Source organism: Eimeria tenella, genomic scaffold, assembly GCF_000499545.2.
Source record: "Eimeria tenella Houghton genomic scaffold, Eth_scaff5, whole genome shotgun sequence".
In the NCBI taxonomy this organism is placed as follows: domain Eukaryota; phylum Apicomplexa; class Conoidasida; order Eucoccidiorida; family Eimeriidae; genus Eimeria; species Eimeria tenella.
In genome coordinates, this window is record NW_013543395.1 from 489203 (window position 1) to 505405 (window position 16203).

Below are 16203 nucleotides of genomic sequence, written 5' to 3' on the forward strand. Positions count from 1 at the left end.
CTAGCTTAGCTGTGCTGTTTGCTGCTCTACTTGCGAGAAATAGGGGTAGGGGTGGCGGGAGCTGACGATGCATGGAATAAAAAAGATGTTTATGGGCTCCGGTGCTTACCCGAGCAACGGAATCGGCTGATAAGCACGTTCTCAAAGTCTGCGGTAGTGCTGCTCAGCTCGACTTGAGTGGTGTCGAGATTCCCGATCAAAAGCTCTGCACTAGTTCCTTCTTTGTGTGCCTGGAGCACTGCTAAACGAAGTTCTTTCCCGCAGGCGCTGCCTGACTAAACACAACCCACAAAACGGGCCTATTTGTGAACGCTCCGTGACATGAACAGTAGCTCCCCGTGTCCCCAACAATATGTATATTACGAAAGCAGCAGAGCCTTTCTCTGCCTGTGAGCTCAACTCTAGTCTCCCTCAAGTACTAGTGTGCGATTCAGAGGCACGCAGGTGCTGCTGCGCTTGTTTGGGAGCAGTTGCACGCTAGTCCATGCCGGCAACGGCTCGTAACGCCTTCACATATTTATCATGCTACGTTTTCCTGGAAGTGTTTTTTGTAGAAGTGAACCGAAAATGCTCTCGAGTGCTTCGGAAGCAACGTGAAACTGCACATTGTAATCTTGAAGCCTTGTGCTTGGCTGTGCGTGAAGCTCCTGCGAGCAGCAGTGCATATGATCTACCTTGTTGCTTTGCATCTTCGGAAATCGCATCTTTTTGCTGCCTTCTTTCTGACAGACACACACACGCCGCAACTGATGACAGGTTTTCGCTTCATTTCTGTCCAGGCGGGTCCCTAGAGGCTAGGTGTAAATCGAAGTCAAACTCAGATGAAAATTGCAAGTTCCCCTTTCCGGGGTGTTGGTGCTTTCTCATGTTCGTCGCCTGCAGGCTTCCACTTGAGAGCTAGCGCCACAATCCCTTAGTTGTTTCAACCAGCAAAAGTATTGACTTTACGATGTTAAGCGCCATGAATAGCCCTGTAGGGACTTCTCTTGACAGAAATAAAGCGAAAGCTTGTCACCAGTTGCAGCGGCGTGGCTTGAAAAGACTTTGCTGAGCATGTGACTGAAGAGTTGCAAACAGCGTCGCGAATGTGCGAGTATGGAGTCTACAGGGGAGTTTAAAGGGTGTCTGGAACCTAAATTAGGACACGTTCGCAGCAGCGCTGTGAAGCCTCTAGCTCAATTTGTTCCTTGGGAGCGACTTTCGAATGAAGTGGCCGCAGAGATCGCACACGTGAGCACCAGTGGCATTTTGAGCTCGGAGGCCTTCATAGTAATGGTTTTTTATGTTCTGATTCTATGCCACCTTAAAAGCATAGCTTTAAAGAGTGGCAGCCGGTGCCTCCACAGCTTCCTACAACGCCCCTAGTAGTTGTTAGGAAGAGGTGTATAGTGACTTTGGTGTTCAGCAGGCCAGTCGCTGCGCGTTTGAACAAGTAAGTTGTGCGGTTGCTGGTCTCAGGTAGCCAGTGATCGTTGGAGTTGCGGCGCCGTACTCATCTCTTACGCTCATTTCCAAACTGAGGCGACGGCCAACTACGTTGCGTTAGTACGCAGCAACGCTAGCGTTTTCAGTCTTAAGTAGTTCATCGTTTTTGTAAAAAATTAAGCGCATGTATTGTCATAATGTGCTCCTTTTCTTGCGCATGCGGACCTGGGCTCTTCCCGTACTTGCCCTGCCCCTCTTGTTTTGCGCAAATATTTCACAGCTTTGTCTATTTTGTTTCATTCCAGTTACTTTAGAGTAACGAGATCAGCACTGTAGGACTAAAAGTGCCAGTAACCGGTTCCAACTGTGCCAGCAGCGGCTGGAATTTCTAAAACTAGCGCAATGCCACACCTTTTAAAAGTCTGGAGTAGGCAGTAGTACCTAGAGAAAATCAAAATTAAAAGTGTGCCATAAAAAAGGTTTTTTGAAACGTTCCAATAGGCTAGCTTTGAATACTCAAATGTCTTGTATGATTTACGGTGGTGAGCATATCCTTGTCCAAACAAACAACTGGTGAAACCCGCTGTGGCCTTCCCCACATGAGGCAGCTTCGTTCGCGTTGCCGCTCCTCTGTGTGTCACCCGTAGGGGGAAGGCGAAGCTATATTAACACAAGCTAAAGATGCACACAGAGATTAGAGGACGTGCTTGGCTGTGGCTGGTACCCAGCGGCGCGCAGCAGCCCGTAAGATCCTTGTGGTTCTGTCTCTCACGGAGATCACTTCTCCTCCTAGTATCTTCTGCAGGAGCGACGTTGACAGAGGCCCATTGTTGCTCGCATTTCCCAGTGAACCGCTAGTTTCCTGACAAGGCTTTCTCGGCCTGGCTGCAGGGATGTTCACGACCTGTGAATACAGCACTTAACTACCACCTTAGCAGCCCAACTCTGTTTTCACCGTCTGTACATGAGCCCTTTCCCGCCAGGAGAGGTTGAATTTGGAGGAGCTGCCCCTCTTCTCTGGCATGAGCGTATGTGTGCCTGGCTGTAAAGGTGAGCAGTGCTCAGTGTGTCTCGTTTTAGGGGAAGCATGGCATTTTGAGTATTCTTCTAGCTTTCCGCCCAATGGAATTTATATTGGGTATTATACTTAATTGCGATTTTAGTATCCCTTCAGCATTTAAGGCAGTTTAATGAATTGTATATGGATACATTAGAATGTTTTAGGAGGCCCTCCTAGCACACAGGGCTTCGAGCGATTGCGGACTTATACACAGCAGTCTACGAAATAACTCTGAGTCACGATTTTTTGCCGAAGGGAAACTAATAGCTCAAATAGGCGAAAGTGCCATTTGTAGCAGTTTCTGCGGCTGCATGCATGCTTGTGATGCTGAGGCCCCCGCTGGTGCTCCCCACATGGAAGCTCCTGACCCGCACCCCTCCTTGCTGCGCCTCTTGCATGCTGTTCTATGTGTTGGTTTGAAGCAAAGCCGTTTCGTCCGTCTTCTCTTCAGCGTTTGCTGTCCTCTGATTAGTCCTTTTTGATCGGGGTTTCGGGTTTACGGAGGCAGGAAGCGGAAAGGATGCCGACGAAACGCAGGAACGCCGGCCGCTCCAAACATGGCAGAGGCCATGTCAACCCCGTCAGGTGCAGCAACTGCGGCCGCTCGTGCCCCAAGGACAAAGCCATCAAGCGTTTCAGTGTCCGCAACATAGTTGACGCTTCTTCCCAGAGAGATCTCAGGGAGGCCTCCGCTTACCACAGTACGGGCGCCACGGACGGCCGCAGCTGCCCCCCCACTAGCATTCATTAGAACAGCTTGCTGTTCTTTCCTCTTTGACATTTTGTGTAACATTGGCGAATTGATTTCAGCTACGTTGCTTGCGCGAACTCAGCCCCGCGGGTGCTTCTTCACGGGGCCTCTGCTATGGTCTTTCTCGCAGCATGCACAGCTGGTCATGTTTCCTTGAAATCTGTTTTTGCATTTCTTTCGCCTCTGCCGGGCAACGGCTTTGGTCGACCTCTGGTGCCTCCACGGAGTCCTTGCATGGCTTCGTGTGTTCACCTTTCCACTGGGGCTCTGGATTTGTCGCAGCAGAGCAGATCCTTGCTGTTGAATGTGCAGTATTTTGAATCGGCATTAAGGATGCCTCTTGCTCTTCCCATTGCGAGCCTTTCCTCCTCTTGACTTCTCGTATTCCCCTGTATTTTCTTCGCCTTCTATAGCCAGTGGACTGAGGCCTGTGCTGGTTTCTTGTGCGTGTTAGATCTGCGCGTTGCCAGTGCATAATATATTGAATTGCAGGTATAAAATGCAGTAAGTTTCTTCTGCAGAACACTAAATTGGGTGATATTGTTAATATGACGTGTGTGTGTCCACTTGCAGCGTACAACTTGCCGAAGCTGTACATCAAGCACTGCTACTGCATCTCCTGCGCCATCCACTCCCGAGTGGTGCGCGTGCGCTCGCGGGAAAGACGCAGAGTCCGGACGAACCCGCAGGCCCGCGTTCACGGGGGCAACGTGGGTGGCGGCCGCAACTGAGGCGGCAGCAGCAGCTGCCTGCGTGGTCGGTGGCGGCTGGGGGGAGCTGCTTCCCCTTCGTTGACACAACGCGCGAGCTTTGCTGGGGCTGGAAACCTGCTTTCTTCATTTATTGATAAAGTGCCCCAAACACGCGACCCATACGGGACTTCTCAGCGCTGACGGACGCTGCCCAGCCCGTAGAGGTGCAGTATCGCACTAGCTGCACAGGGCAGTGAAGTGTGGCGTACAGCATTTGTTGGACTATAGATCGACTTAGTTACAGGCCACAGAGACACCAACTGAGCTTTAGACAGCAACGCAGGTATCGTGTAGGGGCTGTAGCGGCGTGTAGCTGGGACCCAAGAAGCCCAAAGGTTGGGTTCCTGAATTGTGAAGCGGAAGCAGCTATGGAATGGTGTGGTGTAGCGATCGAGAGATACGGCGCAGGGGGAAATGTGGGGAAATTCAAGTGCTGTTTAGTTAGAGCTCCGGCTGTGAAGTTGTTTCGGCTCTGCAGCAGCGACTTCGCTGGCATGGCACAGTAGAAACGAAGCAGCGCCTGCGGCTGAAGTTGAATTTCTCGGTGAACAGAGTTGTAGAGCTTCTGGGTCATCCGGACCTCAGCTGTAAGGAACAGTGATTGGGTAGAAACGGAGTAGCCGCGAAATTCATTCCCCGCGCCGTTTTGTAGACGTTTCCGGGCTGGGCTCTGACGGCGTTCACGAATCGAAGCAGAGAGGGGGGGGGGGCGAAGCTGCGTCTGTGAGGGGGAATGGTGTTACACTCTTGTCCATTTAGCAGCAAAAGTTATCTATGTGTTTATTGCCATCTGTTTCAGCCATTTTCGGTCTACAGACAGCTTGTTTTGCAGCCCAGGCTCCTTCGCAGTGGCGCTCAGCCGCTTCAGTTGTTCGTCTCGCGACACTTACGTTTTTGAATATAGAGTGGAACAATGACCTAATAAATTAAAAATAAATGAGCCGAGACATCTTCTCCGTTAGTCGCTTTCTTGTCAGATCGCCGTCTGCCTCCCCGTTCGCCGCCTTTCCCTGGGACCAACCCAGAGCAGCACTAGCGAGCACTCCTTCCACTCTTGAACTTCCAAGGCAATTCTTTTCAACTAGCAGAACCTTCAGATTGGCCGCGTTGAGTGTAGTTTCTTTTTTCTTAGCAGCAGAAACTTCTACTGGCCACGGGGCCCCTGCGGGTCCTGTCTGTTGCAACATGTGCAGGAACAGGTGAACTCGGACCTTGAGGCTTTATTTTTGCGGGCTCGCGGGCTCCACCGCTGCATGTCATGCGGAAAGAACTAGGTGTGCATGCAGGTTACCGACGAGATGTCCGTTTGATTCGTCTTGAGTTTGTTTGCAACTTATTTCGTTTTCCCCTCGCGGGCTCTTGAAAGATGGAACCCCCGTCGGCTCCCGCTGTCGACCGCGCCCTCTATTCGTTCAACGAAGAGGCGCACAACGACTTGCTGCACACTCTGCAGCAGCACAACCAGAGCCTGCGGCAGAACCTGCAGTGCAGCAACAGCCTGCAGAGTCCCGTGGCGTTTACAGATGTGTGGATTTCAGACTTGGCCCTGGCCAAGATGATGGCGCATGCAGAAAGCGGCGGCAAAATAGAAGTCATGGGGCTGCTGCTGGGCAAGGCTGTGGCCACTGCCGAGCCGCTGGGGCCCGGGACTCCGCCCGCGGCTTCGTTGCAGGGGCAAGACACTTTGTTGGCAGCAGAGGAAGGCGCTGCTGCTGCAGCAGCTGCAGCAGGAGAGGCTTGGGGGCCTCAGGGGCCACAGAAAGGCTACTTCGTTGTCACAGACTGCTTCGCCTTGCCTGTTGAAGGCACTGAAACGCGAGTCAATGCAGCGGAAGAAGCAAATGAATATATGATCCAGTTCTTAGAAGCAGCAGAAAAGGCAGCAGTGCAGCAAAAGGTCGTTGGCTGGTACCACTCCCACCCTGACTACGGCTGCTGGCTCTCCGGCATTGATGTGCGCACGCAGCAGCTGCAGCAGCAGCACCAAGACCCCTTTCTTGCCATTGTTGTGAGGCTTGCTGCTGCCCTTTTTCCCTGTAGAGTGCACTGCTGCAGATGGTGCAGCGCAGCTTGGGGGGGAAGCTCCTGGAACTACAGAGCATACGCTGCAGCTGCTGTTGCAGCAGCTGCTGTAGCTGCTGCTGCAGCTGCTGTTGCAGCTGCTGCTGCGGCAGCTGCTAGTACCTAAAGGCACTAGAAAGCAGCCGTTTACGTGGCCCCGATGCTCCGCTGTACGTACAGGTCGATCCAATTCGAACAATAAGCAACGGATCCATAGAGGTCAGTGAGCCCCCAGAATTGTTTTCGTCTCGAGGCAGATCTTGCGTAAAGTGATTTTCAAAGGAAAAGCGAAATGCTTGTAGCAGCTTCGCGATATATCTTAGCTCTTTTATTCATCTTTCGCTTTCACAGCATTACTTCTGAAATTTCGAAACATTCTCATATTTGTTTTCTCTGCCCGCGCATGCTGGCTTGCGTGTATTCCTCTGATATGCGATTAATTGAACACTTTCTACCCCGGTGTCACCGCTTCTATTCCACTATTGGTTTTTTAATGCTGATACTTCTTTGTTTTTTGCTGCTTGGGAAGGGGAATCCCTGCTTCTGTGTTTCCCCGCTGCTTGACCTTTCCTCGGGGAGCTAGCTGATCTTTGTTTTGCATGCAATGTGTTTTGTCGTTTTCGCACAATTAGAGACGCGTATGGTTAAAGCAAACTTTGCAAAATGCATGCATCGCGCAATTAAAAGGCTTCTAGTTGAAGCAAAGTGTGCAAGTGGCGCTTTGTTCAACTCTTGCAACTACGCAGCTGGGAGCGTTTCGGACATTTTTGCCGGGGGAGACGAGAAGGGACGATGAGGCAGAAGCTGGCGAGTCGCCATCGCAGTTGTTGCCTGCAGAGAAAGTAAACGACTTCGGGGCCCATTGGCAGCAGTGAGGCCTTACTGCATGCCTAACACTCTGCAGAGGCAGTCTATCAAGCACACGTGGAATTGAACAAAGAAACTTGCCATTCCTAGCCACAGAAATCTAGCCAGAGCTTTACAGCGGGGAGATGCACGGGAAATCGTGCACAGCTTCATTTTCGAAGCAGCAGAACAGCCACGCGTTGCGTATCCGCAGCAGAGCCGTGGAGTAGTGCAGCGAAGGTGTTGTGTATTAGCCAGGTAGTAGAGTCCAAAGGTCAAAGCCCCTAAACGTCTTATTACTGCAAGTAAAAGGAATATCAAGTCTTTGCATGCATAATATGTGTATGAAACCACAAGCGCCTGAGCTAATGATTTAGCTGATCCAGTTTTACCTGTTCGACTAATAAAGAACTTCCTAAAGGTCAATTTTTGGTTTTTAATAGACATATTATGGAAGAAGTGTCTGTATTTAAGCTCATGATTTGTTCTCTGTTACGTTAGAAACTGACATGTACTGGAAAAGCTCTGCATTTAAATTCAGGTTTTGTGTACTGTTGTCTTAGAGTGCTGCTGGCCTGTGCGGGCGCAGGTACTATCGGCTGCGGGTGCACTACTGCTGCAACTCTTTAAGTGCGCGGCTGCTGGAGGGAATGTGCAACGCCACTTGGCCGCAGGTGCTTGCGGGCCGGAGTCTTCGCCGGGTGCGACTTTGTGTCATTTCTTGTGTTGTGTTCCCTCAACTTAGTTATTTTCCGATTAGTTACACTCAGAAGCACTTTGGCCATTGTTTTCCTGCGCAATTTGCGCTTTTTTTCATATACAACTGGACCAACATGCATGCAGTTTTGCTGCCAATGTGGAGTGCCGCACAGCTCAAGCCTGGCAGCCACCACCAGCTGCAGCAGCCCAGAAGAGTATTACTTTTGGCTGTTTTCTACCTGGAGTCCTTTCCCAAACTCTTCGCTGTGCATTTGTTTTTCTTTGTTCTCCAAATGCAGAACAGGGCCCTTGAGCTGCGGCGTTTGGAAGCCATCGTGGTGTCTTGCGACGAAGCCATAAGCGCTGCTGCGAGCAGGTAATTCAAAATATGAAGTGTTGCTACAAGTCTGCATGCAGACGTCTTCGGTGGCATTTGTAAACACTTATTAGTGCCTGATTTTCGCAAAGATGTTCTCATGCCCGCCTGTCTGAGGGCTCAGTGTGCGAGCTTTTCAGAATGAATTTTGGCTTCGCTTTCGAGTTGCTGCGTTTGTAGCAGCAACTGGCGACGCTGTAGCCCAACTTCAATACTTATTTTGATGTTTTGAAAAGTTCGTTTTGTCTTTGTTTCCCCAGTCAGCCCGCGTCTGCGGCTGAAGCGAACGGCCAGGAAATGGGGGATGGCTTCGAGCTAGAAGACAACACTCTGGCTGCGGAATACTCGGAAGAATTGGAATTCGGAAATCAAAGGGAAAAAGATCTTTCTGATCGGCTTCTGAGCACCGCAGAGAAAGCAGCAGATATAGCTGTGCGCGCGCTTGGGGGTCTTGTTGAAGCAGCAGCTCTGGTTGGTTTCTTGCATCTGTGCATGCGACCTAATATGAATTTGTTTATGAATTGTTTTTCTCTCTTTTGGCTGCTCTTTGTCTTATCATTTAATGTGGATGCTATTTTCTGAAATGCGAATTGACACACAAGTAACCAAATAATGCAAATGAGCAAACAGATACCAGAGAAGCGCGTTCAACAATGTGGCTGTGTCTTTACTTATTTATTGGCTTCCTATTTTCGTATTTCGATTGCTGGCCGTGGGCCATCGTAGTAAACCCCCGAAGCACTGCAGGCGAAAACGCGCGGGGGAGTGTTCTCTGGTGTCCATTGCGATCTCCTATTAGTTTCAGTGGAGCATTTTTGCAATATTATTTCCATTCTTAATAATTACTAATGCAAAAGAGGACAGGGTTGCAAGTTTCCCGCTGCTTGAGCTGCAATCTAAACTGCATGTGACGCTTTCTGCTGCAGAGTGCCGTCTACCGGGACACAACATGGCGGCAGGAAGTCCTCGCCTCCAGCAAAAGAGCAGTAGGAGATAAAGTAGACTGAAAAGTTTTGAAACGAAGTTTCGAACTTTTTGGCTTTTAGTCCAGCGTTGTGTGTGGGCGGGCACAGATTGGCGCGCAGCAGCCCTGTGAAGCATTTGCTGCGTTGGGCCATTCGTCGGGTGCGCAGCTAGTTAGAGTTTAAAACTATTCCCTGCTTCTAAATTGCTGAGAAAACTTGTACTTAGACTGGGTCTGCAGCTTGCAGCCTCGAGATCACCCAGGATCAGCAGCAGCAGCAGCAGCAGCAGCAGCAGACTGGGGGCTGCTGGGTTGCTGCTGCTCGCCGTTGTTTCTTTACCTCACTTTGCACACACATATGTTCGCCGCTGGTGCACTTCCGCACCAGTGGTCTCTTTCAAACGGCTGGGGCGCTCCCTGTGGGGCCCCAGGCTCTCGCAGCAGGAACTGCCTGCAGCGCCTGCGCTGCTGCGGCTCTGCTGCTGTGCTGCTGCGGCCCCGCTGGCGAGGGGCTGCGGCAAGTGCGCAGCAGCGCAGCAGCAGCGCAGCAACACCCCGAAGACCTGGCGAGAGTTCGCGGGCCTCTCTAAAGAGCCCGAAAGCCAAGTGACCCGCCGGAAACCTTAACAAGCCCCTTTAATGAGTTGCTGAGAAATAAAGCCCTAGGGAATATGACAAACACTTTCACCACAACTCAACCTTCGGCCGAGACGCAGCACGCCCCCGCATGCACAACGCCGCAGCAAACAAATCCCTTCCGACATTGAAGAGGAATAAACACCGACAGAAAAACCCAAAAGAAATGAGCAAAAGGCGGATATATCATTTCGAAACACAAAGACACCTTACGCAAACAGCCGAAAGCGCGCACGACGGACCCTCAACACCCGCTGCGCTGGCTAGCTAGCTAGGTGGTGCTGGCTAGCTAGCTAGCTAGCCAGTTAGCTAGCTGGCAACGCAGCCGGACAGCACCACCTGGCCGTGCAGCTCGCTAGCTAGCCACCCAGCTCCCTCGCTAGCTAGCTAGCTAGCTAGCTAGCTGGCGGCTGCTTGTGGAGACGAGGAGGAGCCCAAGAGGAACGTGGGCGAGCGAGCACCACTTGGGGGGCGGAGTGTATGTACAATCTGCCCACTTCGTCTTGGGTGGCCCTCGGGCGGACTTAGCGCCGGAGGCGATCCCATTCGCCGTTTTTGCTGCTGCCGTTTCTGCTGCTGGCGTTTTTGCTGCTTTTTGTTTCGCAGTCGTGTCTCCGTAGCTTCTTCACCAGTACAGACAAACTCAGGCCTTTTCTGGCCTGCTCAGGGAGTGTCTTTGGGCCTCCCCGTCTTTTCGTAGGCCCCGGGGAGTCCGTACTCCGCGGGTGTACGTACACCTGGGGTGTACACGTACACCTCTGGGTGTACGCGTCCACCCTGGGGTGTCCACGTACACCTGGGGTGTACGTACGGCCTGGGGTGTACAAGTGCACCCTGGGGTGTACACGACACCCTGGGGTGTCCACGTACAGCGTGGGGTGTACGTACAGCGTGGGGTGTACGCACAGCGTGGGGTGTACGCACAGCGTGGGGTGTACGTACAGCGGGTGCTAGCGGTTGTGGGATTGCCTGTTGGGTGCAGCTTCGGCGGCCCAGCCGTTGGGCATTTTGGCCTCGGCAATGAACTCGGGAATGGAGTTGAGTTGAGTGGTGGGGGGTTTGCCCGAGCGCTTGGACTCCATGCGTTTGGATCGGGCGAACTCCAAAGTGGACAGGTTCCCAGTTTCCCAGCCCACGTTGACGTCGGGGGGGGCCCCCCTGAGGGGGGCCCCCACGGGGGCCCCCAGGCGCTTGGAGGGCTTCACCTCGTCGGACTCGAAGTAGGGACTGTCTCCAGTCTCGACGGAGGGTCGGAAGGACGAAGAGCGGCTCAAGTCCCCCCCGCCGTGACCACTGGTCTGGTCCGGTCTGGTCTGGAAGGAGGGCGGGGAGGGGCTGCAGAAGCAGTCGATCCACCAGGGCATGCTCACGTGTTTGCGCAGAATCAAACACCCCAGAAGTCCCAAAAAGAAAACAGTCACGGACCCCACTGCCACTCCGATGACCCAGCCTGGATATCCCTCCTCTCTTTGAATGTAGTCCGTCGTGGAAGTCACCTGCAGTCAGCACCCACGCCGCGCAGCTGTACGTACACCCCACCCCCCACTCCCGTCCTCCAGCAGCAGCAGCAGCAGCAGCAGCAGCAGCAGCAGCAGCGGCGCCCCTCCTCCCTGCGGCGCTCCCCGCGCAGCAGCAGCAGCGCAGACCTCGGGGGGCTTGATGGGCTCGATGAAGACGACGTTGATGGTGCCGCGGGTCCTGCTGCGGAAGCGCTTGTAGATCTCCTCCGCGGTGGCCTCGGAGTCCCTGCGGGCGAAGTCGCCCCGCAGCCCCAGCAGCAGCACGTGCACCAGAAAGCCGTGCCGGTGAATCAGCCGGTCCACCAGCGCCTGCTCGCTGTAGGCCAGCCCGCCCCCGAACTTGCCCATGCGGATGGGCCGCGCGGCCCCCGCGGCCTTCACCGCGTAGCCCATCACCCGCACGCGGTCGGGGCGCACGTGCCGCGGGGCCGCGAACGTCAGCGGCTGCACCAGAATGGCCCCCATGAAGAGGTCGTGGAAGGCGGCCGCGTCTTTGAAGTGTTCCGACGGCACCTGCGCGCATGTCCGCAGCGGCCGTGGCTCCGGGAGTCCGCAGCTGGGGCTACTTCAAACTACGTGCTAAGTGGGTCCACTGTTGGCTCTGCGCCGCACTTGGCTCCAAACAAGTCCCCTGTTGGCTGTACTTCACGCTCATGTGCTAAGCACGTACACACGTGGGTGTGTTCCACACTCATGTAATAGATGCGTCCACAGTTGGTTTACTCCACACTCATGGAATAGATACGTCCACAGTTGGGTTTATTTGGAACACAAACGGAAAAATAGTCCACAACTCCCGTATATCCAAACAAATATGCTGGACAAGCCCACAACTGCTGTTTATTTGAAAGAAAACATGAAAAACAAGTCCACAATTGCTCTTTATTTGAAAAAACACGAAAAGTCCACAATTGCTGTTCATTTCAAAGAATACATGTACAAAACAAGTTCACAACTGCCGTACATTTCAAACAACACATATCCAAAACCAGTTCACAACTGCCGTTTGTTTCGAACAAAACAAACACAGAACAAGTCCACAATTGCCGTTGCTTTCCGAAAAGAATACAAAACACAAGTCCAGAACAGTTGCACATTTCAAAAGATGCGAAAGCAACGAGTGCGCAATTCCCCCCACTTCGAACAAAAGCACAAAAGCAAGTCCCGCGTAGCTGTTCACTGCAAGAAACAGAACACGAACTGAACTGAGGCCCTGCTGCTGCTGCTGCTGGTGCTGCTGCTGCTGGGGGTGCTGGTGCGGGGTGGGCTGGACCTGGAGCAGCAAGTGCAAGTCGGGGTCGAAGCGGGCGCCGCTGCCCCCGGCGACTTCGGCGTACTGGAGGTCGTTGAAGGTGGAGTAGACAACTTCGGCAAGTCCGACTCCGGGGAGCGAAGGGTCGTCTTCGAGTCTTTGTTTGAACATGCTGGCGGCCTTGAGCGCGGAGATGAAGCCGGAAGAGGGTTTCTGGGGCGTGATGGGGTCCGCGACGCTGAGCTGTACGTACATCTCGTTGGCGTGCAAGTTCTGGTTGAGCACCAACACCACCCCCTCAGATATTTCACTTCCGAACTCGCCGCGCTCCACCACTGCAGCGGGGCCGCCGCTGCCGCGCGCCCGGTAGGCCGTGACCAGCACGTCGGGGAACTGCGCCTTCAGCAGCTCTTCGGAGCAGAGCCAGTTGGACTCGATCAGCAGCGCCATGCGGATCAGCACTTGGCGCACGCTCTCCAGGATGGCCTCCTTGAGGGCCTTCTCGAAGCGGCCCAGCTCCTCCTCCAGCGACGGGTCGTCTTCGCTTTTGCCCCGCAGCTGCTGCAGCAGGTCGCCCGCCACCAGCCGGCTCAGCTTCAGCACCAGAATGCCCCCCATGGGCCGGTCCGTCACTTCCGAGTTCGTCAGCGCCAGCAGCATCACCGAGCTCGTCGCCGACCGCTGCTCCTGCCGGAAGCTCCGCTCCCAAATGCTCATCCAGTTCCACACCGAGAGAACTGCACTCAGCGCACCGCACAGAGGGCTGGCCTCGCCCAAGTCCACACAAGTCCGCGCACTCGCCGCGAACCGCTCAGGCGCGGGGCACATTCGCAGTGCGTGCACGTGCGCCCCAGGCGCTGCGCACGCGACTGCAGCTGGGTGTGCGTACACCCCGGAACCTGGGGTGTCTGGGCAGCGCGAACCAGCGCAGGACTGGGGTGTCGGTACACCGCAAAGCAGCGCGAGCCCGGGGTGTCTGTACATGGGCGGTGCGCACTGTTGGAGTAGGAGTAGAGGACGTGGAGTTCGGAGATCTGGTGGTAGACGTAGCCAATGGTGGTGGTGCTGTCGTCGAGGCTCCACTTCAAGTCCGGAATGAACTTCAGCATTTCCGCCAAGTGCGGGTCCGCCTTCTTCGCGCGCTTCACCAGCGCGTTGAAGCTCTCGTAGTCCGTCACCTCCACCAGCCGCGGCAGCTGCAGCACCGCACCCCCCACCAGCAGCACCACCTCCACCACCACCTCCACCAGCACCACCAGCAGCAGCAGCAGCAGCAGCAGCAGCAGCAGCAGCAGCAGCAGCAGCAGCAGCAGCAGCAGCACAGGAAGAGGAGGAGGCGTCCGGCCGCCGTCCCCCGCGCCGCGCGCCGCGCCCCCCGCCCACCCCAATAACCCCCCCCCCAGCAGCAGCAGCAGCAGCAGCAGCAGCAGCAGCAGCAGCAGCGGCGGCGGACGCCCTCCTCGATGATGGCCTGGAAGCCGCAGTGCCTGGCCCTGTTGACGAAGCGGCGCGTGCGCTGGTTGGGCCCGTCGAGCTCGTTGAGCGCCACCGACTTCGCCAAAACGATCTTGAAGAAGTTCGAAGTCAGCGGCGGCCGCCAGTGCTTCGCCCGCGTGTACATCGGCCAGTAGAGCGCGCTGAGGAACAGCAGCAGGAACTGCTGCCGCCACACGCCGTCGCGCTTCAGCCGCTCGCAGTAGGACCCGTAGAGGATCCCCAGCGTCGCGTTCAGCTCCTCGGGGCCCGCTGCAGCAGCAGCAGCAGCAGCAGCAGCAGCAGCAGCAGCAGCAGCAGCAGCAGCGGCAGCGGCGAAGGTGAAGGTGAAGGTGAAGGTGAGGGTGAGGGTGAGGGTGGGGGAGGGGCCAGACACGGGGGCGGCGGGGCGCGCTCACGGCGCAGGGCAGGGTGCCGTCTTGCTGCTGCGGGGGGCGCGGCGGCGCGCGGGGGGCTTATTAGGGTTTAGGGTTTAGGGTTTAGGGTTTAGGGTTTAGGGTTTAGGGTTTGGCGGACTCATGGCCGGCACGGGCTTTCCCACTTCGTTGTTCGTGGGCAGTTCTCGAGGCAGAGAACCTGCAGGGACTTGGCTGAAAAAGTCCTCCGCAAAGTCAAACAAAGGGCCCCCTTCCACGCCCCCGCCCACGCGCTGCAGCTGCTGCTGCAGCAACGCAGCAGCAACAGCAGCAGCAGCGGCACCAGCACCAGGCGCCTCAGACCCATCCTCTCCTGCGGACGGGGATGGCGAGGCTGACAGCTCAGGGCTCACTCGCGGCAGCAGCGGCGAAAGAATTGGGAGCACCAGCAGCAAAACCACCAGCAGCAAAACCACCAGCAGCAAAACCACCAGCAGCAAAACCACCAGCAGCAAAACCAGCAAGTCTCATTTGAATGCTCTGGCTCACCTGCGCCGAGTCCTCGGAGCCAAATGCTCCGCAGGGAATCCAGAGGGCAGCAGCAGCAAAGGCCAAAACCCACAAAGGACCCATCTTCAACGAGCCCCTACAGCGGGACCCACCTGCTGCCGCTGCTGCTGCTGCTGCTGCTGGGGCAAACGCTGTCTTGGCAGCAGAAGCCGCTGGCAGCAGCTCCCCAGCGCTGCTGCTGCAGCAGCAAAGCCCTGCGGGGCTCCGCTGGGGGCGGCCGCAGCCGCCGGCGGGACCTGTGGGCGCTCCAGCCATTTGCTGCTGGTGACCACTGGTCTCCTCCTCCTGCTGCTGCTGCTGCTGCTCCTGCTGCTGCTGCTGCTGCTGCGGCACGCAGACCACTGGTCACGGAGGGGACTGGAACACGGGCGACGCAGCTGCGCTGCTGGGCGCGGCTCCCCTGCCCGGCACTGCAGCAGCAGCAGCAGCAGCAGCAGCAGAAGCAGCAGCAGCAGCAGCAGCAGGGCGCCGCCTTCTAAAGAGAAATGACCGGGAGCCAAGCAGCCAGGGAAGCCCCCAAAGAAAGCATCCCCAGGGAAGCTGAAGCTGCTGCGCTGCAGCTTGGGGCAGCCGCAAGCGCGGGCTGCGCGGCTTCGAGGAGCTGCTCCAGCTGCAGCAGCAGCAGCAGCAGCAGCTGCTGCAGCAGCAGTTGGCGGGCGTGTGGCTTGAAAAGAAAGACAGAAATGATCTGAAGTGCTGCGCCAGAGGCGGACGGCGAAAGAGAAGAATGCAGCTTTCAGGTGTCTCGACAGCTCGGCGCGGCGGCTGGGGCGCGCGCGAGCGGCACCAGCCGTCAGAAGTTTCAATTAGCAGAGACAGAAGCCTTTGCTGTCTTAATGGAATTAAATAAAGTTTTAAAAGTCAAGGAAAAATAGAGAAAAGGCCAGCAGCTGCTGCAGCTGCGGCACAAACAGACACGTGCTGCGCTGCTGCACTGCTGCGCTGCACTGCTGCTCCCCGCAACCCCTGCTGCAGCTCTCTCCTATTTACAAAAACAACAACAGACAAATAAACCCAATCTGAACTTGGAAATGGAAAGGAAAAACAACTCCTCTCAGACGCAGCAGCGAGCGAAGCAGCGCCGAGCCAGCGGCCACTCTGTTCAGCTTCCTGCTGCAGCAGCAGCAGCAGCAGCAGCAGGGCTGCTGCGACTCAGCGACACAAGCCCCCGCCCCCTGAACACCCACCAATTCACAAGATCAACGAAAATTCTAAATTGCTTTCTGCCCTTTAGGACAAAAAGCCAAAAGAAGCTTCCAAAGGCACCAGCTGCAGCAGCAGCAGCAGCAGCAACAGCAGCCGCCAGCCAGCAGCAGCTCTTCGTGCATCGCTCTGAGTCACGTCGAGGTTCTAGTGGACCAGCGCCGCCTACGATAAATCAGATCTTTTTGAATTTGCAACTTCAAAAGACTTTAAAACAAATTTATTAAATCCTTTTCCC

The 16203-nt window shown here is 55.2% G+C and overlaps 3 protein-coding genes across 3 annotated transcripts; 2 read left to right on the plus strand and 1 right to left on the minus strand.

Moving 5' to 3' along the window:
- Positions 1-3005: 3005 nt before the first annotated feature.
- On the plus strand, positions 3006-3967 carry ETH_00011180 (40S ribosomal protein S26, putative; the record flags this gene model as incomplete). The annotated part of the gene is made up of 2 exons (XM_013377351.1): positions 3006-3186; positions 3810-3967. 2 exons carry the CDS (start codon positions 3006-3008, stop codon positions 3965-3967), a joined length of 339 nt encoding a protein of 112 aa, XP_013232805.1.
- A 1387-nt stretch (positions 3968-5354) lies between these two features.
- On the plus strand, positions 5355-8977 carry ETH_00011185 (Mov34/MPN/PAD-1 domain-containing protein, putative; the record flags this gene model as incomplete). The annotated part of the gene is made up of 6 exons (XM_013377352.1): positions 5355-5996; positions 6796-6920; positions 7485-7596; positions 7894-7970; positions 8231-8441; positions 8897-8977. 6 exons carry the CDS (start codon positions 5355-5357, stop codon positions 8975-8977), a joined length of 1248 nt encoding a protein of 415 aa, XP_013232806.1.
- A 1543-nt stretch (positions 8978-10520) lies between these two features.
- ETH_00011190 (uncharacterized protein) lies at positions 10521-14825 on the minus strand (the record flags this gene model as incomplete). The annotated part of the gene is made up of 7 exons (XM_013377353.1): positions 10521-11066; positions 11217-11603; positions 12364-13250; positions 13340-13583; positions 13796-14229; positions 14353-14497; positions 14742-14825. 7 exons carry the CDS (start codon positions 14823-14825, stop codon positions 10521-10523), a joined length of 2727 nt encoding a protein of 908 aa, XP_013232807.1.
- Between the last annotated feature and the right edge of the window lie 1378 nt (positions 14826-16203).